Raw genomic sequence first — 22953 nt, 5'->3', positions numbered from 1 at the left:
CTAATCTGTGGAATTTAAATATCTTCAGGTGTAACATCACCTTCATATTTTAAAATCACAACGCTCAAACAACAAAGAAGCCAAGTTTAACAGATTTCCAAAGACAATGAAACACTGGGGAGATGCTACACTTTACAAATAGTTCTGGTGTTATCTGGTAATATCTGACTTCTCAATGGCACGATTCAGCAAAGAGGAATTCATGAAAAATATTTTACAAACTTGTTTTCCAAAACAGTGTCACAATATTGTTTTGCTGGACAATAAAACAATCCCGAGACTTAGTTTGTCTTTAGAAATCAGATGTGTTAATGACTGTCGTCATACATTTTTTTTTCGAAATATTACAAGGTTTTAGTAGGACAATATGAAGAAATAGATGTTTACCTGGTAGTAACGTTTAAACCTGTACTTTGGGGAGAAGGCTACGAAAACAACTTCAGTGTGTGTTCATATTAGTGCTATTGTCATTTGAATGTGCAGTAATACACACTGATAAAAGGACTAGGAATAAATGTTTGCTTTCCAAATATAACAGCATTACTTTTACCATGAACTGAATACTAAAATAAGAAATAGCAATGGTGTATCCTGGACCTCTTGGAGCCGCACTCCTCTGGCCGTACTCTTCGGTCGTCTGGCCAGAACCTGCTTGTCGTCCCTAAGACCCATTATAAGACCCGAGGGGACCCGTCTTTTCAGTCTGTTGCCCCGAGACTGTGGAACGCTCTGCCCCTGTCTCTGCGCCTGTCGGACTGTCATCTCTTTTAAAACGGACTTGAAAACATGTTTATTTAGAAGAGATTTTGGTTGATGGGTTTTTCACTAGTGTCACTTTAATTTTACACATGTATATACATTTTATATTGTTGTTTTTACCTTTTCTCCTGTACAGCACTTTGTGATTTTATCTGTGAAAAGCGCTTTATAAATAAATTTTACTTACTTACTTACTTACAATGCAGTTACTGTAGTTTGAAAACGGTCATGAAGCAACTGTTTCTCTACGTGCTGTTCACTGTGGCTTTAGCATTAGCTGGAGGTCTTGTCTTGCCACCATTACATGAACCTCCACTTTACTTTAGGAGGACCATCCAAAACTAAATCAGTTGTTCTTTTTATTTTCAGTAACTTGTGATTCACCCCAATATTTTACTAGTTCGTAGTAACTGTGATTAAGTACTGCTTGCCAATGACTCTCCTTTATTCACCTTGATAGGTCTGACAGGTTCCTGCTGGGGTTCCTGGGATGGGAGCTGTGGCTGCTGATTGTGGAGATGTTGATGGTGCATTTGGTGGTGAGAGCAGGACACCTGCTGTTGCTGCTGAAGGTGCGGATGATGGTGCTGCTGCTGCTGCTGCTGCTGCTGCTGCTGATGTGCTGCTTGGTGGAGTTCCGCCTGCTGGCTGTGATGTTGCTGCGGATGCTGTTGGAGATGCTGCTGCTGGCTGAAGTGTTGCGGCCGGTGCTGCTGAGGAGGATGATAGGGAAGGCTTTGTGCTTTGTTCAGATCTCGGTGCGTTTCCACCAGGACTTCTTCCTTCCTGCCTCGCCCTCGACCGCGCCCACGGCCCCTCCTACTTTCTCCAGCCGCTGATCCCATCAAGCCCCGACAGTACGGAGGCTCCGGAAGAGGACGTATACGTGGTCTCCCTCGCGGGCGAGGAGGACCTTCACGTTTTGGTTTGGTAGGTTTTCTGCCTCGTTTTTTGGGGCCATCGTGGGGAATAAGTTGTGGAGGTTGTCCAAGTGAAGAGTAGGTGGAAGGGTGACAAAAGTCTAAGTCACCCATCAGCGGACTGAGTCCACCTACCCCTGACACTCCAGTAGCCTTCCTGCAGCTGGACACCAAATCAGGCAACAAGTCAGGAAGGCGTCGACTGTTGAGGCGGATATCAGCTGGACCGTCAGCTTTATCTTCATCATCCTCAAACTCATATTCCTGCGCATAGTTTTTCTTTGTCTGAGGTTGTGGTTCACGGCGCTGTTTGAGCAAGTGAAACGAGCTGGTCTTCAACAGCTTTTTGGGGCGAGATGAACAGAAGATAGGTGAGGTTAGCCCAGCTGTGTTGGAATTTCCACCTACTCCCACACCAGCCATCATCTTGTTGACTGAGCCATCCCCTTGATTTGCTGAACTCAGTCCCATGGTGGGAGTTTGGGACTGAATAAGCCCAAGCTGGTCAGTATTCACAGTGGAGGGAAGTTCATGAGTCTTCAAAGAGTCCAGGTTTAGGTGTAGACTTCCATTCCCTGTTCCTGGAAGGCTGTGGCAGTACTGCCCATAGCCTTGATCAGTGTGATGACCAACCATATCGTAGCCTTCTCCTGCACCTCCGGTCTTTAAGGCCTCCATACCCTCCTGTGTCTGCCCATGACTCTGGGTGAGACTTTCTTGAGCGGTCTGTCCTGCCCCAGAATCTGCAGAACAGCTAGTCTTGTAATCAGTTGAACAAAACATGTCGTCCATTTCAGGAAAGAATGAGCGGTCCTCATCGTGCAAGAGGGAGTCTGGAAAGCAGATGGATGTTAATGGTGCAAACCGCTGCTGAGCTTGACTTTGCCCAACTTTATCTGTCTGGCTCACGGAGTCAAACTGGTGCTGTTTAAGCTGATCTAACTGGGAATGTGACAGTTGCCTTTCAGGCTCTCTGGACTGGGGTTGCTGGTGTTGTTGGGGTGTCCCCATACTTGTTGCCATCCGGTGGGAGTGTGGATGACCTAAGTGAATGTGTGACAGATGATGATGACCGTGTGCTTGTTGTTGGTGGAGACCATGGGGGTGGGAGTGGGCTTGGGGCTGGTTGAGGTGGAGCAGATGAGAGGGGGTAGATAAGCCTAAATCTGGTTCTGTGAGGAAGTCGTGGAGATCTGAGGCTGTTTGTTGGGGATGGTGGTGAGGCGTGAGTCTGTGTTGTTGTCTATGCCTGTCTCCACTACCTCCCTCTCCTCCTGTTACCCCAACCCCAGTAATGTCCATGGTGCCGCTATTGTCTCTGCTGCTGGTCCTTGAAAGAGATTGATCTATCATGTCTAAAGGGGACATTGAGTTCTGACTGGCTCGGCTTTGATCTCTTGGCTGGGCTGAAAGGCTGTAGTGGCTATCCATACCCTGAGACTGGAGCTGGAGCTGCAACTGTGAGGATTGGTTCTGTGGATGAGTTTCCACACCAGTAGGCCCTGTTCCTCCTGTTGAGCCCATTATGGCCTGCTGACTCAATGGATGTGGCTGTTGCTGTGGCTGTGGCTGTTGTTGTTGTTGTTGTTGTTGTTGTTGCTGTGGAGGAGCTTGCTGGGGGTCCATCTTGGTGCGGGTAGTATGAGATAGTACAGACTGTAGCATGTGGGTTTGCTGGGGAGGGTCTGGTGAAGTATTGATCATTGAGAGGGGGACCTGACTTTGTCGAGCCTGTTGCACATCTGGTGTGTTACACAAATAGTCGTTTCCATCTGAAGGTTTCTTCAGATCCATGTGAGGGTGGGTGTGCGAGTGGGAATTGGGATGGCTATGCTGCGAGTGTTGGGAATGCTGAATGTGCCTAGAGTGCTGGGAATGTTGCTGTGAGTGCGTGGATACATGTGTGACGTGATGAGAATGTTGGGAGTGTGGAAGCGGTGTGTACGGGTCTCGTCTGCCATAATGCACCACTGAACCCAGGGACTCGTGTTGTTGTTGGTGTGAGTGTGTTGTATGGGAGTGAGAAAGGGAATCAGGAATTCCTCTCACCCCTGACACTGGAGACTTTGATATGATCAACTCAGACTTTATCTGTTGTTTCTTTTGGGATATCTCTAACTGTCTATTTAAGTCGTTGGTTGTGTCACTAACTGATGTTCCAGGACCAGAACTGCTGGTGGTGTTACTGGTACGGATTACGCTTTGAAGATGGTAGCGCTCGTCTGAGATCTTGTCAATGTCATAACTCACACCCTTGCCTTCCCCATCCCTGGACTGAGAGAGGGACTGGGGTAGTTGCTGAGGATGTGAGTGGTGCTGGGCACTATGAGGAGTTGAGCTCTGGTCATGTAGCAAATGGTGGATGAGGAAGTCATCATCTTCATCGTCATCCTCATCCTGGGATCGCTCAACACCGAGCATGTTTGTCTCTGTTTTGGTCTTGGGTGGTGTTAGACGGAAGGACTGGTTCTGAGTTTGTGGCGTATCAGGGAAACCTTGTGGTGAGGATATAAAAGGAGGAGATAGGATGGGAGGCAAATATTTTGTGGCTCCTGATCCTCCAGGGGATTGTGTAGGACGAGCAGCAGCCGGAGAATGCAATCCAGGGCGACTGATAGCAGAATTGACTGAGGGTGATGTATTAGACTCAGACAGGTGGTAAGAACTGCTGCCTCCATTACCTATGCCTGCAGCCCCACTACCTGATCCTACAGATCCAACTCCACTGCTAAGTGCAGGTGCTCCTGATATGGCTGAACTCCCTGTTGATCCAGCCCCATATCCTAAGGACGGACTAACTGGTCTTCTAAGAGAAGCTGAGCCAAAACTGGAGTCCTCAAATACTATGTCTGCAGAGAAAGAACGTCCTCCCGAGCCAATACCAGCAAAGGCTTTAACCCCAGTACCCCCTGCTCCAGAGCTCAAATCCTGGGAATGAGGTGAACTGAAGCCACCATATGGTTGAGCCATGTGTGCTGATGGAGGCTGATTGGGAGAGTACGACTGGGCATGTTGCTGTGGAGGGGTGTGGTCTGGAAGGACTGGTGTAGATTTGGCAACAGGTTGAGAGCCGTAGGTGGATAAACATTGTTTGGCTGCTGGCTGTTGAACAAGTGTCGATGACACCGATGGCAAAGGGGGTCCTGGTGGTGCAGACTGAGGTGGTGGCTGTTGACGAGAGGGGGCAGACAAGGAGCTGGTGCTTGGCTTGGAGCTGGATGATGAGGAAGAGGAGGTGGAGGAGGCTGATGGTGGAGTATGGGGGGCACGGGAAGACGATGATGCAGAGCCTGAAGAGCCATACCCACTAGTTGAGCTAGAACTCTTGGCTCCCTTACTGGCTGATGAAGAAGAAGCAGCTGATGAGCTGGAGGAGGATGGCGTGTAGGGAGTCTGGATGATTGGCTGATATGTCTGGGTTTCCATTCTTGGTGAGGGTTTGGGGTCAGATGAGGGGCTCTCTTCTCCAAGAGGACTGCAGGACATTCCAGCATGCCGATGGTGGCTGACGATCTGCTGGTACCCCGATGACCCGCCACAGCTGGAATACTGCTGTAAAGCTGTAGGCTGGGCTGGAGACGACCGTTGGTAATGCTTGATCACACTGTCTTGCCGGGACACCGCCCTCTCTGGAGGAGGCTGCGGGGGTGCTGCAGATGCCAGGGCTGGTGTGGAAGAGAACATGGAGGCATTATATAGTTGAGAGGACTGATTGTGGAGCTGTGAGGACAACAGATTAAACTGAGGAGGGGGTAGGTGGCAACTGGAGGATGTGGAAGGGACTTGGGATTGTGGAGGGACTGTGGGATCCTGGGAGCCTCGGTAGGTGGCACTCTGGGAAGACAGCAACCGATCAAAGCCAAGGCTGGACTGGGAGGGTGTTTTGATGTGCAGCAAGGAATCATGGGGGGATAGTAAGCCATTGGAAGTTGGGCTGTATGTGGGTGCATCTTGCAGGGATAGGGATGGGGTGAAAGACCGTCCAGAAAAGGAGCCAGGATGCTGGTATGCAGAAAGGGCTGAGGAGGAGGGGAAGGAGCTGGAACCAGGCAGTGCTCCCGTAATAAAGAGCTCCGCTGGGGCCGGTGTATGCATTGCTGCAGGACACATTACACAACAGTGTTGGTAAATCCAAGATAAATAATTTATACTTTGCGTTTTTTTTTCTTCTAAAGCATTACATTTCCAAAACAAGCTGACACTTACCAGTCTGCCAAGAGGGAGTACGGAACTGAGAAAGAAGGGAGGATGCAGAGGGTGAGGGCTGTGGGCCCCGGGACTCCAGGGCCGAAATCAGGTTCATTACTGAGGGGTCAGGACCGGAGGGGCTGGCATGGTGGAGGCTGGCATCAAACAATCCTGACAGTCCTGGAAAACAGATGACCAGACGATATCACAGAGTGTTTAATAATCAAATCATGGTTTCAGTAAAACTTTTAATCTCTTCTTTAAATCTTTTTTAATGGTGCTATCTTTGTAGTCCAATCCATTTAATGCCAGACAATAATATACATTTCCTCGAGGTAAACCATTGTGTTCTAAAGCACAGTGTTTGAGTCAAGTGTCTTTCTGTCGGGGAGGAGTAACTCTTTCTTTATTCATTTTCCTTTTCATGTCTGAGTCAAGTATGGTACTGATCCTGTCTTCCATCTGATTCATATTCAGTTTCATTGTCTGTGACTGGTTTGTCTCCCACTGCAGTGAATCAAAAAAAAACGATTTGATTAGATTTCATTACACTTTCTGTAGACAGTTACCACTCTCTCCCAGACAACTGCTCTTCACAAGTGATTTGAAAAAAAAAAAAAAATGGCCACAGATCTCAAATTCAACGTTACAAGAAAAATGACTGCGCATCATAGCATTTTTGTTTTTGTTTCTTTTTATCCTTTCACTTATGTTCTGTTGGTCATGCCATGGCAGCAGCACACAACACCAGTCGCAAATTCAATAGTTTTGTCTTCCTTACCAAGGGTGCGTCCAGCAGCACCCCAGGCTCCACCCTGTCTCGTGCTCCCTGGGTGGTGGTTGGTTGCATAGCCTTGGAGGGGGTGAGAGGCGCCATAGGCTTGCCGGTGGAGCAGTTCTGAGTCGGGATGGGACGACCTGGAGCTCCCATACATGAGGCTAAGAAACATATGGCTTTGCGTTAATACCAACAGCAGCACTTCATCAAACATGTCAGCTCAAGGCTTGTGGAAAGCAAAATGTTCTCAAAATCCACAAGCACATTATTAGACATTCACATTCTGTTGTGTAAGATTAGCAACATGGAGAAAGCAACGGAAAGATCACATTTACTGAAACATGGAACCCCCTGTTGGTATGAACTTGATCCAGTCAGCCACCCATCTTCTATCACGGTTTATTCACAATTATTGCAGCTGCTGGAGTCTGTCCCATCCAGCCTTGAGTGAAGAGTATGATACACTCTCCACAGGTCACCAGCCTCAAAATTACCCTTCTAAAGAAGCGACTCTCAATCACGACAAATCTGTTTTCCACAAGAATATTTTCATGAGCGATAATTGTTTTAATGGGTTTGAGATTTTTATACAACATGATTCTTTCTCTCATCAATACTTGCACCATAATCGTTTTTTGCATCGCCAAACCAGAGATAATGCTCATAGATGCATGATTCAGCTGTAACATTATTAAATATGTATCACAATATTAAAACATAAACATGAATCTAACAACAGAAGATAGTGTACTTTTACAATTATTTCATGCAGCTACGTATCTCAAGAAGAGTTTATTTGTTACCCAGTAGCTGTTCACAGGTTTGTGCAGACGCTTAAAAAACAATCTTTAATGATTGCAATTAGTTATCTCATCAAATTCCTAAATAGAATAAGAAATGATGATCTAATTTTAAACTATGTTCCAAATGTTGCACACTGGCTATGAGGACACAAAATATACATGATTTAAATGGGACTTAAGGTCAATAACAGTGCTTTTATAACGTTTGCAGCATTGATCATAGTAATTAATTATTATCACAATAGCATTTGGTACTTATTCTTCTTAGTTCTCTTCTTGTGCAGCCTATTTGATTCCCTGACTAACTTGATAGTTTAAAAATGTACAGTATGCATGTAGTCACATGAAGCACTAATAAGAGTTAAAGGCTCTGTGAACCAGATTCACATTTTCAGGTAATTATCAGTTCCAGCTTTGACAGACAGAACTGCTGCTGGTGTTGAGCAGAAACCCTACTGAGCTGGATTTGGATCACAAAGAAGTCGAATCGGGAGACGTCATTAAATGCAGAACGATCCATTCGACAGTTGACATCTGTTTGCAGGGCGAGAAAAAAAATGTGAGCGATATGTGGCTCTTTAGCTACTACGTAGTGGTTCCCTGATGATTTGTCCTTGTTAAAAATGGCTTAAAAATAGGGGAAATAGTTTAAAAGGATTTTAGTATTATTATTGTTATTCTCAATGGCTTCAAGAGAGAAATAGCCAAAGCAGCTAAAATTAAAATAGCTAGAAGTCCCTGGATAATGTGGAAAAGGAAAAACAGCCAAAAACTGCTTAGTGGATCCACTTCTCCATTTATTTGGTGGAAAGTGGAAGGAACCCATTAAGTCAGAAAAGGTTGCGAACTATTAGAAGCCCGAAACAGTCTCACCACTACCGATCCTATTTTATGGCTTCAGAAGAAGAAGGTCGGATTCAATAGGAGACAGTCAGCATTAATAAAACTGAAATAATACAATTAATGTCGGTTACAGTGTAATAAAGGGAGAGAGACCATTTTCTTTTGTGGACTCTTATTATTAGTCTCATGGTGAGAAAGATCAAAGTTGATTGAAAGATCAGATTTGAAGTCTTGAACTGTGGAGTTCGCATGTTCTCCCTGTGTCTGCATGAATTAGTGTGCAAGCTGAGCGTATGACTTCAAATGAATTAAACTGACCACTATTGAAAATCCTGATGATGCAGAAAGAATGATAGAATAGAATAGAATAGAATAGAACAGAATAGAATAGAATAGAATAGAATTATGTAAATTGTCATTGTCTTAGAAAAAAGGCATAATTCATCAAAATGAGACTAGAATGAGTCACAGACACTTTCACATGTTACGTCTCTACATCCTTCCATTGAGCAGCCCGTCACCGTGCAAACGTCCCCGTGTGAGGCGAGGCGACTCACCACTCCACCACTACAGTGAGGATGAGTCTTTGTGTTTCATGTTAAAGCTTTCTTCTCTCCAGGATGAGAGCCGAGGCGGCACGTTGCATTCAACTCAGAACGAGTTTTCACATCAAGCGAGCCTGACTCGGCCGAAGCGGCGCAGACACCGGAGCCTTCCTCGGTACAACAGAACACATGCTGAGCGTCGGCCTCACGCTGCGCCGGGAGTGTCGTCTTCTTGCGGCTACGCACTCCACAGTTTGCCCTGCACTGGCGCCTGGTGATTCCACAAGCTGTCGCTCGAGACGCCGCGCACATGCCAAGTCAAGTCGGAGGAGTTTGTGAGGAAAGAAAGGACAGATTGCTCCGGAGCGAGACGGCCGATCATTGATCGGAGAGGATCCATCTTTACCCGCGCTCGTAAAGTCGTCACAGTAACCAGGTTTTTAAGAGGCCGGTATTTAAAAAAAAAAAAAAAACAATGAAGCTCATGGATTGTGCACAGACTGAAGCGCATTTGGAATCCACCTGTTTTATTTTAGATTGACACGTCTTCTTTTTATTCAAGCCTACATACATGAATAAAAAGGTTATGACGTTGACTGGCACTCTGTTATGCAATGATTTTCAGCCTGGTGTACAGGAACAGTGAGGGGGGCTCATTAAAACTTTGCACAGGTGCAGCCTGCAGTCATGCATAATGAATACATGAAGTTAACAGTTGAGTTCCCTGTTGTATTGTGCATTTTGATAAGATTTAACTTTTTTTTTTTATATACATGAATTGAGATATTTTCTATTGTGTTTCTGTTTCTTTTTCAAACATTAATTGCCACTTCGTTAAGGGACTCTGTGAGCAAGCAGGTAACCTCCAGCCACGTGTGAGCGTCTTAACTTTGATTCTGCATGTCGACGTGATGAATACAACCATGAGAAGATCTCGAGTCTCCATTTCTGCTGCTACATTCAGAATTTGGTGTTGAGCTTGGAGAACAGTTTCTTCTTTCTAGTATCAATGGAGCAGGTTGAAACTCCACAGTCTACCTGAGGATCTCCATCCCGTTATCTTCTGAAGGAAATGCATTCTGCATTCCAGTTCAGTGCCAATGAAGACGACGTCGGCAGAATGTCGTCAAATTTAAACCTCAACTGAACTTCAAGAGGTTTTCTGAATCACGTGAGACAGTACGTTTAGCGATATTTGTAGACCTTATTGTACTATTTATTGTTCATACATGGAGTGGCACTATGTAAGTACTGAGGTATTTTATTGTGTCGTTTAAAGAAGTTCTAAGTTTTATAGTTTTTATTAATCTAATGTTGAAGAATGACTGTATATAAGTTGCTTATTTGGTCGTGTTTTGATATATATTCTATTCCAGGGGTTTGCAGCCATAAAACACATTCAACTTTTAAAATGAGGTTGATACACCTCTTAAAGTTTCACATATAGTTTTCATGTAGGAACATAAACTGTCTTATGCTGCATTTCTGAAGTTTCAGTTATGATTTAGGATGAAGATGATTTATGTAGACAGCTGTTTTTGCACCTGATTTCAGCATGTTTCATCCTTCTTTTTCAGCATTTGTTAGAGGATTTTGACATTTCAGCTTCTTTAACCACTTTGGCTCTTTATTAAGCAGTTTTATGTATTATTTTTTGCAAGCAAATTTTTTTTAAGGCTTTTTGTTTCATTTTAGGAATCCTGGTCATTTTAGTGTTTTAGCAGTTTTTTGTTTCCCATTATAGTGCGTGCATGCGTTTCCTCGGAGTCTAAAAAATATACATATGACAATGAGTGTGTGTGTGTGTGTGTGTGTGTGTGTGTGTGTGTGTGTGTGTGTGTGTGTGTGTGTGTGTGTGTGTGTGTGTGTGTGTGTGTGTGTGTGTGTGTGTGTGTGTGTGTGTGTGTGTGCGTGTGTATGTGTGTGTCACTGTGATGACGTTCACCTCTTTAGGTAAATCCTTCACTGGTGGGATCAGAGCTGAACTAAATTGTTGTGGAGGGTCATTTTAGGCAGAACAAAGCATCTCGAGTAATCTCTGGGAATCACGAGTAGCGAGATATTATCATTATTAGTATAGAGATATTATCATTATTAGAATAGAGATATTATTATTAGTATAGAGATATTATTGCTAGTATAGAGATATTTGTAGTACATAGATATTAGTTGTATAGAGATATTATTATATAAATTAATGTTCCGTCCATACAACTTGTCGCCGTGTCCTCCTTCGTGTAAATTAAAATCTGTTTTAAGTGTAAGCCGCGCTGTTGTTTGTCGTACGGGTGTGTGATGGTGCGTGTCGGGAGCACGCGCGGCGCTCTGTCGGGGCACGGGAGCGCGCGCAAGTCTGACGGGGAGACTGATGTGGTTGTCAAGGCGACCGCTAACGTGGAGCTAACAGGAGCGTGCTAACGTTAGCATGCGTGGAGGCCGCGCGGCTTCGTTGTTTTGTTTTGTTGGTTTTTTTTGTACACAAAACAACAACGGCATGACAAGGAGCAACACACTTCCAACTACAGAGATATGAACAACATGAAGTTACATCTGAGTGGAGCTCTGAATGCTCGACTCGAGGCGGCGTGGCGGATGTGCTAACATGTGCTAACGTTAGCCGCGGCGGCGCACGGGGAGGAGAGCGGGGGGTACGCGGCTGCACGGCACGCCGTGTGCCGCTGTCACACACTGGGAGGGGAGGGGGGGTGTTAGACGGTGGAGCCTGGCTGGGGATAAGAGGCTCCAAACCCGGCCGTAGCTGCACGCCGTGAGCCGCTGTCACACACACGCACACATCGGCGATGTTCCGGGAGGAAACAGTGGAGCCTCACCGCGGCTGAGAGGCTCCCGACACGGCTGCAGCTGCACGCCGCGAGCCGCTGTCACACTACCGGGGGATGTTCCGGAGCCTGGCCGGGCTCCGGGGCTCCGGGGCTCCAGAGGAGGCTGGGGCTGCAGCAGCTCACCGCCTCGGACACAGGAGCTCAATTAGCGGAGGGTTAATTCCCTGACGCCAGTCATGTGACATTATTGTAAAGTGGTGTTTACTAATAAAGCGACGTTCCAGTAACAAGTTGATCAACATTTCTGCACAATGACACAGATCTGTTGTTGCACTATGTCCGTGGCCCTGTTCCTTCATTCACACACGTTTTATTGTCTTATTTTCTCCACATTTTCTTTCGCTTTCTGTGCGTGTTATGGAATTTGAGCGGACGTGGTTCAGCTGTTCCCCGTGCAGCCTCTGATTTACTGACTCCCAATTAGTCCACAAAACAATCAACCTGTGCGAGCTGTCAAGAGTCCGGAGACAAAAGGTGCAGCCGGGGGAGAGAGAGAGAGAGACAATGCGGTGGTGCTGGAGGAGAAACACATGCAGCCTTCTATTTTATTCTTATTTTATTGTAAATAAAATAAATAAATAAAAAATTTAAAAATCCCCCCTCCCCCCTCTCCTCCGTCTCCTATCACTATTAACCTTCCATCGCATTCCATGCATTTTAGTTAGAGACAGCCCCCCCTCCCTCCCTCCCTCCTTCACCCCCCTCCCACCCTCCCTCCCTCCTCCCCGGTTGACAATACGGCTGTACCTGAGCGGCTGAGCCCGGACAGCAGCACCGTGCAGCGGGCAGAGCGCTGCTGCAGAGCCACGCAGCTTTGTTGGAGAAAACACCCTATTTCCCCCCCCATGCTTTTTTTTTTTTTTTGGGGGGGGGGGGGGGGTACATTTTCTTTTCCAGCCACCGCCGCTCTTACCTTGCTTTGGCTGATCTGTCGTAACTCCATCCCGTCCCGGCACCCAGATCTCCGAAGCCTGCAGCGTGATAATTCCTCTCCATGAAAGAAAAAGGGCTGGATGAAGATGGACAGATAGTGAGAGAGAGGAGGGGGGGGAGGGGAGGGAGGAATGTCTTCTCTTCTCACCGCTCGATTCTGTTTATTTCTCTGGCTTGACGAGCCTGTAGACTGGGAGGAATGGGGAGGAGGGGGGAGTGGAGGGAGGGAGGGAGGGAGGAGGGAGGGAGGGAGGGAGGAGGAGGAGGAGGGGGGAGTCACAGCAGCCAGGAGCACCTCCTCCTCCTCCTCCTCCTCCTCCTCCTCCTCCATATATTTCACTGTCTATTGTCTTGTGTGTTAAGCTGACGGGCCGCAGGACAGATGCTGTGGCGGCTGGAAGGAACCGAGCGGCGGCTCTCACATCCAGCTGCAGAGCCGCTGCTCTTTCACACACACACACACACACACACACACACACACACACACACACACACACACACACACACACACACACCACACACTCACACACGTACATATTTTCCCTCATTTTGTTCACAAGACGCCATTTTTAAGAGGAATGACTGGGCTGGCGTTCATCCTTTCCTTTCCCCTCTCTCTCTCTCTCTCTCTCTCTGTCTCTCACACGCATACAGTGTGTGTGTGTGTGTGTGTGTGTGTGTGTGTGTGTGTGTGTGTGTGTGTGTGTGTGTGTGTGTGTGTGTGTGTGTGTGTGTGTGTGTGTGTGTGTGTGTGTGTGTGTGAGAGAGAGAGAGAGCATGGAGGGAGACTATAGAAAATGAGTGTGCTGCAGGAGCAGCTCTGTTCCTGAGGCAGGCAGACTGAAAGCACACAAGTTGCTGCATGTGAGCAGTGATGTGCTGACATCCTCCTGAATCCAGAGGCTGGAAACCACCAGGACGCCTCTGCCTCCGCCAGCGCATACTAACTAGTCACAAATTCACTTTTTATTATTCATTTCTCTCTCTCTCTCTCTTTTTTTTTTTTTTTTTGGTCCCAAACACCAGGAGTGAAATGTTCCAATTCAACACATGAAGCCAGCTGGATCCAGAGTGAAATACTCTGCCGTGACACCGAACGTACTGTACGAAGGAACGAAGATGAAAAAACTATTGGACACTGTCACATATATGTTGTTTATACAATGATGAGAACAGATAGATTCTAATATTAAACCGTTTTTACAAACATTTTAAGCTTATCGTTCACCGAGCATTGATATATTTCGATAGATAGATAGATAGATAGATAGATAGATAGATAGATAGATAGATAGATAGATAGATAGATAGATAGATAGATAGATAGATAGATAGATAGATACTGGTTTTTTATTGACCTGTCTTATTTTATTCCTAATATCTCTCATATTCTCCTCACCTTTCATCCATGTAGATCTTATTACGTTCCTCAAGATGGTCTCTGTAATGTCCCGGTGAAAGAGGCGACTTCAGGGATCCATGAAACAGTGCCTGGCTTTATGACTGTGCCGAGGTAGAAGCTACCCGTCAAAGCAGCATCCACTGCAGGCCGGCACTCTTCCCATAATGCACCCTGGTGAAGTTTCTCCAGGTCAGGGACACATGCAATCAGCCATCAGGCCTCCTTCTGTCGTTACTTCATGGCTTGCTCCAATTACACTCACACACACACACACACACACACACACATTACTACATTTGTAAAGCTAGAATGTCTCATGACTTCAGCAGTGAGATCTGTTGGTGGACCCCAGTTATTTCTATTTATTCTTAATGGGTGGACGTCCCGCACTTGGCAATGGTGCATCAGAGGGAGGTCACAGTGCTTTGATGGAGTGTCCTTGAGGACTGGGAAGAACAGGGTGATGAGGAGAAGGAGTTTGAAAGATGTGGAGAGTAAAGGGGGCGATGAAAACCTGAGGGGAGGTGTCCAACAGATTCAACAACGAATTGAGTCACATGAAGCTCAGAGTGTGCTGGATGAGGCCATAATAACCTGCAAATGTAAACTTTTTTGCTTTAAAGAATTTTTTTTTCTTCCCCCCATTAATTTCCCTCTGGAGAGTACTAATGGGAAACACCACAGGTCAAATAAACCTACTCCGGTCTGTCTTGAATATTTTAAAATCAGTTTAGTCTTTTTACGAGCAAGATGAAAATCGGAGTGAATTTCAGAGTAATAAAACATCCCTGTTAAAAGTCCTTCATCACAGAGTCACGAGGACAGACGTGGCTTCCAGCAGAAAAAGTGAACAGCAACTTCTCGCTTCAAATAAATCTAAATATTCAGAATGTAAATGAAGTCTCGTAATTTCTTTCTCGCCAATAAACGGGTTTATCCTGATAAAATGTGGCAGTCGGCCACACGTCCCCTGTCAACCAGGTGAGCAGCGAGTCAGTCCTTCCCGCAGACGTCGCTGTTTAAGAATTAATAGGGACACATGTTACGACCACCCCCTGTCTCCTGACTTGCCCCGACCGGCTTTAGAAGTGACAAGAAGACATGACTGGAAGCATGTGTAATCGTTACGTAATTTATTACATAAAACATGTCCTCAAAGAACCAATATTGGCACTGATGGTTTATTTTTTCTTTTCTTTTGTCAAAGTCATACAGTTTTATCAACAGTACAAACACAGAATTCCCCCCCCCCCCCCCCCCCCCCCCCCCCCTCCCCGACCCACCCCCACCCAGCTGCACCTACTTCATCCCTGCACCTCACATCTGTAGCGGAGAGGCACATTTATCCAAATCCTACACGTGCATCCATTCTGGACTCATAAATATGACAAACAGGTAAAAGTTCACTGGAGCCACCGAAGGTGTCCCCTCCATCCATCCATCCATCCATCCATCCATCCATCCCTCCATCCATCCGTCCTCATTCTCCATCTTCTGCATGGTCCCCAGGATCTGCAGGCTCCGAGGGCGCCCCCCTGTGGGCAGACACAGGAAGCACTGAAGAGGGGGGGATTCTTATGCAAGGGAGCTGAGTAATCAAAGTCCAGCCATTTTTTTTTTTTTTTTTGTTCTTGGAAAAACCTCCAGGCTTCATAAAGACGTGACTGCAGCCTGGTGGAGGGTCAGCTGCTGGAGGGTTGCTCCTATCAGATGTATCTTAAGAATCGTAACGCATGTCGTCTTCACAAAGCGAACCTTTGTAATTATGTAATGTCTGCAAAACAATGGCTACGAGAAGAAGAAAAAAACAAATCCACAGGACCAAATCGTCATAAAGCCACAATTAAAAGACGTATACCCTGTAATGTGTTTGGAAGGCGTTTCTAAACCTCATTCACAATGAAGATGGACCTTTACGACCCCTGATACAAGCAACTCGCTGTGAAAGTAGAAGAACAACTGGCCTTTCATTAAATATAAAAAGACTATCAGGTACCACTGTTCTACAATACAGCCTGTTTCTCACGAAAGAAATACACTCAATATGACTCACTAACTGTATTGAGAGTATGTTTACACTGGTTATCTGTGTACAGGTCATATGTTCAAATACTGTGCTGCTCCTAATAAATACGACAAAATGACATCAATTATTAGTACTACTATGTCGTCCTCTGTTCCCTTAATCTTATTGGTTTGGTAGGAAACCTGAGGTGACGCTCAGGTTACCAAACATGTTTTGTTGCCTGATGAAAAGTTAAAACATGAAACTCTGAAATAACAGGGACATACTGTATGACACTGTCAGCGATGGACACGTCCAGCATTGAACGAGAATGACATCTACACAATAGAAACTGACATTAATTAAAATTATTTGAACTAGACTGACGTAACTAAGATTAAAATATATAATTTCTCTGTATTTGGTGGACACACTGATTTGAAACAATGTTTGATTGAATTGAGTTCGAGATGTGTGGTTCCTCTACATCCCAACAGGGGGAGCTGCAGGACACTCTGCTTTATCCAGAAGCCTTTAACTTGCCGCTATAACCTGTGGCTCTACAGCCCCTCTGGTGACTCTTTAGTCTCTGAAATGATTCTATAGCTCCTCTAGTGATTCTATAGCTCCTCTATAGTGACTCTATAGCTCCTCTGTAGTGACTCTATAGCTCCTCTGTAGTTACTATCGCTTCTCTAGTGACTCTATAGCTCTTCTATAGTGACTCTACAGCTCCTCTGTAGTTACTACAGCTTCTGGAGTGACTCTATAGCTCTTCAGTAGTGACTCTATAGCTCCTCTGTAGTGATTCTATAGCTCCTGTAGTGACTCTATAGGCCCTCTGTAGTGACTCTATAGCTCCTGTAGTGACTCTATAGGCCCTCTGTAGTGACTCTATAGCTCCTGTAGTGACTCTATAGCTCCTCTGTAGTTACTACAGCTTCTCGAGTGACTCTATAGCTCTTCTGTAGTGACTCTATAGGCCGTCTGTAGTGACTCTATAGCTCTTCTGTAGTGACTCTATAACTCTTCTGTAGTGACTATATAGGCCCTCTGTAGTGACTCTATAGCTCCTCTGTAGTTACTACAGCTTCTCGAGTGACTCTATAGCTCTTCTGTAGTGACTCTATAGGCCCTCTGTAGTGACTCTATAGCTCTTCTGTAGTGACTCTATAGGTCCTCTGTAGTGACTCCATAGCTCCTGTGGTGACTCTATAGCTCTTCTGTAGTGACTCCATAGCTCCTGTAATGACTCTATACTCCTCTGTAGTGACTCTATAGCTCCTCTGTAGCGACTCTCCATCTCATTTGGTTTGACTGGAGGAAAACATGTATTGGGTACTGCTCTAACTCCTGCATTGCTCATGTTGTCGGGCCCTGCTCACCCTGAATATGGCGGCGGCGGCGCGTCGTGCTGCCCACTGCGGGTCAGAGCCTCGTTGTAGCTCGGGAGAGGAGGGGCGATGATCCCGGACAGGGGCACTGCTTCCGGAGCGGGATGTCCGTCCGCCGCCATCCTCACCGGGGCGCTGCACAGCAGGGAGGACAACAAAACTGTGAAGTCAGGCGTGCAATGACTGTGCTCACTGTAAAAGATGAAACTCTCAGCAGGTGGAAGAAACATCCCGAGAGATTGATGACATAAGAAAATGTTAACAGAGCCTCAGACAATGATAATGTGCTCTGCTGGAGCAGAAGAACTGGAGGTGGTGCCAGACCGGCTTCTTCCTGAGTCAGCATTAATCACACCGATACCATCCAGGTCAGAGCAGACAGTCTGTGCCACTTCACAGGCTTTAATAATGAGAATACATTGTAGACTGTTACTGTGGAGCCACAGGATTTGTTCAGTGATACTGGACATTTCATGTCTTGTTTCCAAATACCTTCTTACTGAGAGATGGTTGCAGAGAAAGAGGTTGAAAAGAATCCAGCAGACGTGCAGAAGTCATTAGTGCAAGAGATTAGCTGGGTTGAAATTGAAGGATTAACGGAGGTTTTCAGTCCGAGGACTCACCGGCCGGCCCTCCGTCCGTCCTTGTTCTTGGATTTGTAGCAGTAGATTCCCAGCACGGTGGCGATGACGGCACACACCAGTATGGCCAGGATGCCGGCCACCAGGCCAGACACGTCCACTCTGGGTGCAGACGCTGCGCAGGCAAACACAAAGCAAACGAACAGCATCACACCCTCAATCAGCCTGTTGACCATCACAGCCGTTTGTTTAGGATTTAATGAGGCGACGCAAAATGAACTATAAACCCGTGGTGATCTAAGAGACCGTGCATACTTTCACACAAAAAATATTTTCAGTTTTATTCTTTTGTGACAATCATAGTTTTATTTATGTACTTCATTGAAGAGTGTTGCAATGCTGCCATATGTCAGCCAGTATCGTTACTACCTGAAAATGAAAGGCCACATTTTCAATGTACAAAATCTTCCTGGATCACAACAACATGTTTTCTTTTCTTTCTTTTTTTTTTTTTAAAGTTGACAAGTTGAAAAGTTGTGATAGTTTTAACTATGTAAAGAACTTCCTCCTCAATGGAAGTGAATGTAGTGGCGAAGAAGCAGGTCCTCATCCAAGATGGCGGCCAAGATCAATAGACTGGCGCTTGATGTGTTAAATAACCCTATAAAAGTTGTAACTGACAACTTCATTAAATAAACCTATTCTTATTCATTTTCAGTGTGAACACACTAAATACTACACACCAAAGTAATCGAGATTTGTTTTAAGAAAAATGATTTACCTTGACTGTTGACATAGCTTGTCCAGAATATCTCCTGTTAAAAAGGAGGCAAAGGACAAGTCGTTACATTTTGGGACGTCGCGCCAAACATAAATGAAGTCTCGTTAGAAATGTAAGAAAAATAGTGCATTTAATAGTAAACACAACAGCTGGATCGCCACACTGACTCACTTCTGCCACTTAATACACAAAAGGGCCACTGACTAAGCCGCATCGAGGGTACGACTGAAAATGAACACTGATCCGTGGCGTCTTACGGTCTGAGCGTCGTCCTCGAACACCTCCCGGGCCTCCTCGTAGCTGCACTGCTCCTCGTTGCACTCCCTCTCCAGGCTGTCGGGCACCACCAGCTCAAAGTCCCAGCTGTTGTAGAGCAACGAGCGGGACAAGAAGGACGCTGCCGACGGCTGGTCCAACAGCAGAGGAGCTCCTGCAGGGCCAAGCTCACTGTCACTCGCAACATCACTGGAACATCGCAGTTATTTCAAATAGCTGATTTATGTGCAGTGTGGTGAAACAGAATACTGAAATGAGAAAGTATACAAGATTTCTTCATTAATCTGGAAAGCCATTTGAGCATTGGTGACGTATCCTTGATATCCAACTTAAGGTCCATGGAGAGAAAGTTTATCACCCGTAGGACAATTCAGGACACTGTTAGAACAACTGTTTCTTAAGAATAACAGCTTTTTTTCCATTGCGCCTGACACTTTTGACTTACTACTACTACTCGTGAGTGCTAAAAATTTACATTTCTGGTACTAGTAGGGCATATTTTATCCTACAGTAAGAGCAAGAATGCCCAGTACAACTGAGAGCCAAAACCCATTAGTAGTAGTAGCATTAGTAAGATTATTTTTTACATTACTACTTCTATTAGTAATGTAGAAAATGTTCTCTGCATCACGGGTACGACTAGTGACAACAGTGACACCCACGACCACTACTACTACTACTACTAGTAGGCTCAAACTGTCAATTAGTACTACCAGTGAGGTGTTTCTGACCTTGCCTAGTAAAGCCCACAACATCTACTTGTACTAGAAGTGGACAGTGTGAACCTTACTAGTTGTACTTGCAAGATGATATATACTGCACTAGTTGACTCTGTGGCATTTACTAGTAATACTACTGAGATCAAAAATGCCTTACTCATTCTACTTATGGGCATTTTAACGCTACGAGTCGGTACCAGAGGATTACCAGTGAGTGACACATGCCTACTAGTTGAGCCTAGTAGTGTTACTAGTGCAGTAGTTTACTAGTAAGGTTTGATTGTGTACTAGCAGGCTGAAAGTGGCACAAGCAGTGGAAAAACCATTGATAGTAACATGATTTTATCATGATATAAAGAGTCTTTGAGTGTTTTTAAAAAAAAACTGTATACAAATGAAATGTATTATTATTATTATTATTATTATTATTATTAGTGATTTTACTAGTGCGCTGAATTGTGTTACTCGTGAGGGCAAAGAGCTTACAAGTACACAAACCTTCAGTTGAATATCTAATAAACAACCTGCCATAAACACAAGGAGCCATGAAGAATAATGGAAACAATAAGAGAAACCAAATGTCAAACCCAGGGCTGTGACTTGCGACATGCTGTTGGCCAAAATGAAAACACTACCTCACGCTAACATATTGATATTGCCATCAAAGTGATCGCATTATTGATCTCCTGCTTCCTGCTGTGGGCGTCTTCCCGCTGTGATCAGTGACGCCAACATATAGAATCTCAATGCTGCTCAGAGAACGCCTTCAACTTCTTTTTCACACCACATAAACTCATCAGTTTTGTACAGATCTCACATCCTAGGCTGAAAAAGAAATGACTTCCAATATATAAAATGCCATATGAAGCTTGAGGGAAGATGTTGATTTGACTGTAATTCATATATAGAGATATTTAGAATGCTTTGAGAGGTTATTTGAAATGAATGGAGCTTCAGTTGCACGTTGCTGCGAGTTGCTGCTGCCTTCAGACAGTTTCCTATCCCCTGAGGCAGTGAGGTGGTCAGTTTGACAGCAGCGTCCTGGTTGGAGGGCCGCAGGGCTGAGAGAGAAGAGGTGTGGTTTACCTGGAGCGTGTCTGTAGATGATGGAGCAGTGGGAAACCTGCAGCAGGGACAGCAGAGCCACCGAGGCAAGCAGCTGCAGACAGCAACGAAGAAGAGGCGTCTGAGCAGCAGTGGGGGGAGAAAAAAAAAATTGCCTACGGGCCTGGAAGAGCAAGGGACTCTCACCTGTCCAACACTCACCTGTCCAACACTGTTGGCCCAGCTGGCTGCGATCTGCGCCATCTGTCCAAGATGACCGTCTCCCTCAGAGGTCCTCAAACATTGACCTGGTTTCACTTAAGGCTGGAACTTCCCTTCTGCTGCGTGAAACCGCTGAGGAGTGTGGAGGTGTTGTTTTCCTGCCAGAAACCTGTCAGACTGCATACCACCTGAAGGGAGGAACCAAAACCAAACCAAACCAGTCTGTGTGCTTCTCCGTAAAGTCTGTTACCTGACTGACTGCACCGGCTCTGTTTGTCTGGCTCTGTGGTAATTGAAATAAACCGTTGATAGTAACACATTAAAATTAAAGTATCATTGGGGGGAAAAAACAACCTACAAGTCAGGTTGCTTAATTTTTTATTTTTTATTTTTGTAATCATTCCAGGGGATGTAGTGGAAAAGCCAGTGAGAGTAACCCAATTTGATCCTGAATCCAAGTTGACATGTTTCCAATGAGCGTAAACAAGTTTTTTTTTTTTTTACTAAATTGAAATCTGTCACTGCCCACCGTCTCTCATTTTTGGCTTGGACATTTTACGTGCGCCAACGCTGTGATAGTTACGGTAACTGCACAGCGAAGACTCCACCAGGAAACGCAGCTACGAGGTTGACCAGCTTCCGGTTTTCAAAATTTGAATAAGAGTATTAAAGGGCAATTTTGGTACATTATCCAATAGCTGTTGTATTAATAAAAATAAATTTAATTTTAAAAAAGCTTCTTTTTATTTTTTTTTTAAAGATGGACTTTCTGCTCGAGTCTTCTCAGTGCGTTTACCGTAAAGGTTGCAATATGTGCGCACGTAAAAAATTAAAAAAAAAAACCTACGAGCGGCTGACTGGACTGCAAGTTTTCCCTGGATACTCAAGATCCCTCACAGTCCACGTACACGCTTGTTCGTTGACTCCAAAAGGTGGAAAACTCGATCTCAAACCTGACAACATGTCACGACAAGTCAGAGAGAAAAGTATTCCAGCATTAGTTCAGTTCAGTGAACAGACAAGACTGTTGACTCCCACAGCTTCCACCCGCAGGCTGATGATCCACAGGAAGTGCTGCTGTTCAGAGGACAAAGTGTTTCAGGGGGGAAAGGTGAGAAGCAGCAGGAAGGAGCTGCAGCCTGGAGAAGATTCCAGATGCTCGAAGAGCTTCAGAGGAACTGAGGCTGAAGACAAAATCCAGTCCAGGAAGAGAAACACAAGTCAGAGGAACAAAGTTGCCTTCTCATCAGGAAGCTTGAAGATCAGAGTCCCAGAGAGAGGAGGGAGAACAGAGGATGAGAGGAGGGAGAACAAAGGAAAGAAGTTGAAAAAAGGAGACGAGGAAGATTGAAAGGAGAGAACAGAAAGAGCAGAGGATTTGAAAAGGAAAAGCAAAGGGTGTCGGGGAGAGAGTAAAGAGTGGACAATGAAAGGGGGAGTGGAAGAAGGGAGGGGGATGAGACAAAGAACTAAGGAAGACATGATGAAGAGGAAGGAGAGAGGAGGAAGAAGAGGGTCGGAAGAGTGGAAGAAGTGAGGAGGAAGAGTAGCAGATCAGAGGAGGAAGAACAAAAGAAGGGAGGATGAAAAGTTGAAAAAAGGAGGATGCTAGAAAAAGAGTGAAAGGGGAGAAGAGGATGAGAAGAGAAAGAGTGGGGGAGAGAGTCGGGGGAGTGGACAATGGAAGGAGGAAGACTGGAAGAAGAGAGGGGGAAGAGTACAGGATGAGATGACAAAGTGTGGGAGAGAGGAGGAAGGGTGGAAGGAGAGTTAGAGGATGAGAGAAGGAATTAAAGAAGAGATGGTTAAAAGGAAGGAGAGGAGCAAGAAGAGGGTAGGAAGAGCGGAAAAAGTTAGGGGGAAGAACAAAGGAGGTGAGGTGGATAAACAAAGGAAGAGGGGAGGAAGAGCAAAGGA

The 22953-nt window shown here is 45.4% G+C and overlaps 2 protein-coding genes across 4 annotated transcripts in view; both read right to left on the bottom strand.

The window, feature by feature from the left end:
* The window catches only part of prr12b (proline rich 12b), a 28797-nt gene extending 16070 nt beyond the window's left edge, over nt 1–12727 (bottom strand). For both annotated transcript variants that reach the window (XM_080511025.1, XM_080511026.1), the window contains exons 1-4: nt 12593–12727; nt 6649–6806; nt 5886–6047; nt 1212–5776 (exon numbers count right to left, since the gene is read on the bottom strand). In XM_080511025.1, the coding sequence (XP_080367151.1) occupies nt 1212–5776; nt 5886–6047; nt 6649–6806; nt 12593–12675 (4968 nt within the window). In that variant the 5' untranslated portion in view covers nt 12676–12727. The remainder of the gene's footprint in view (nt 1–1211; nt 5777–5885; nt 6048–6648; nt 6807–12592) is intronic.
* A 2590-nt stretch (nt 12728–15317) lies between these two features.
* On the bottom strand, nt 15318–21989 carry prrg2 (proline rich Gla (G-carboxyglutamic acid) 2). Of its 2 annotated transcripts, none has more exons than XM_080510795.1 (8): nt 21884–21989; nt 21037–21224; nt 20857–20956; nt 19033–19205; nt 18776–18809; nt 18037–18169; nt 17405–17548; nt 15318–15549 (listed from the first exon to the last, which is right to left on the bottom strand). In XM_080510795.1, the coding sequence occupies exons 2-8, from the start codon at nt 21076–21078 to the stop codon at nt 15495–15497; spliced, it is 681 nt and encodes a 226-aa protein (XP_080366921.1). In that variant the 5' UTR covers nt 21079–21224; nt 21884–21989; the 3' UTR covers nt 15318–15494. The 2 variants fall into 2 exon arrangements, with proteins under 2 accessions (XP_080366921.1, XP_080366922.1); XM_080510796.1 differs by having other exon boundaries at nt 20857–20929.
* Between the last annotated feature and the right edge of the window lie 964 nt (nt 21990–22953).

Source organism: Blennius ocellaris (genome assembly GCF_963422515.1).
Source record: "Blennius ocellaris genome assembly, chromosome: 16".
Lineage (NCBI taxonomy): Eukaryota > Metazoa > Chordata > Actinopteri > Blenniiformes > Blenniidae > Blennius > Blennius ocellaris.
The sequence above is the reverse complement of the archived record's forward strand: the minus strand, read 5'-3'. Positions and strand labels throughout refer to the sequence as shown.

What these genes read in the sequence shown, in the direction of transcription:
- prrg2 (XM_080510795.1), bottom strand. Translation starts at nt 21,078, where the DNA reads ATGGCGCAGATCGCAGCCAGCTGGGCCAACAGTGTTGGACAG. An exon ending in CATCTACAGACACGCTCCAG is followed by an intron (nt 19,206 to 20,856) that starts GTAAACCACACC and finishes TTGGCCCTGCAG; the next exon opens with GAGCTCCTCTGCTGTTGGAC. An exon ending in TCGAGGACGACGCTCAGACC is followed by an intron (nt 18,810 to 19,032) that starts GTAAGACGCCAC and finishes CCTTTTTAACAG; the next exon opens with GAGATATTCTGGACAAGCTA.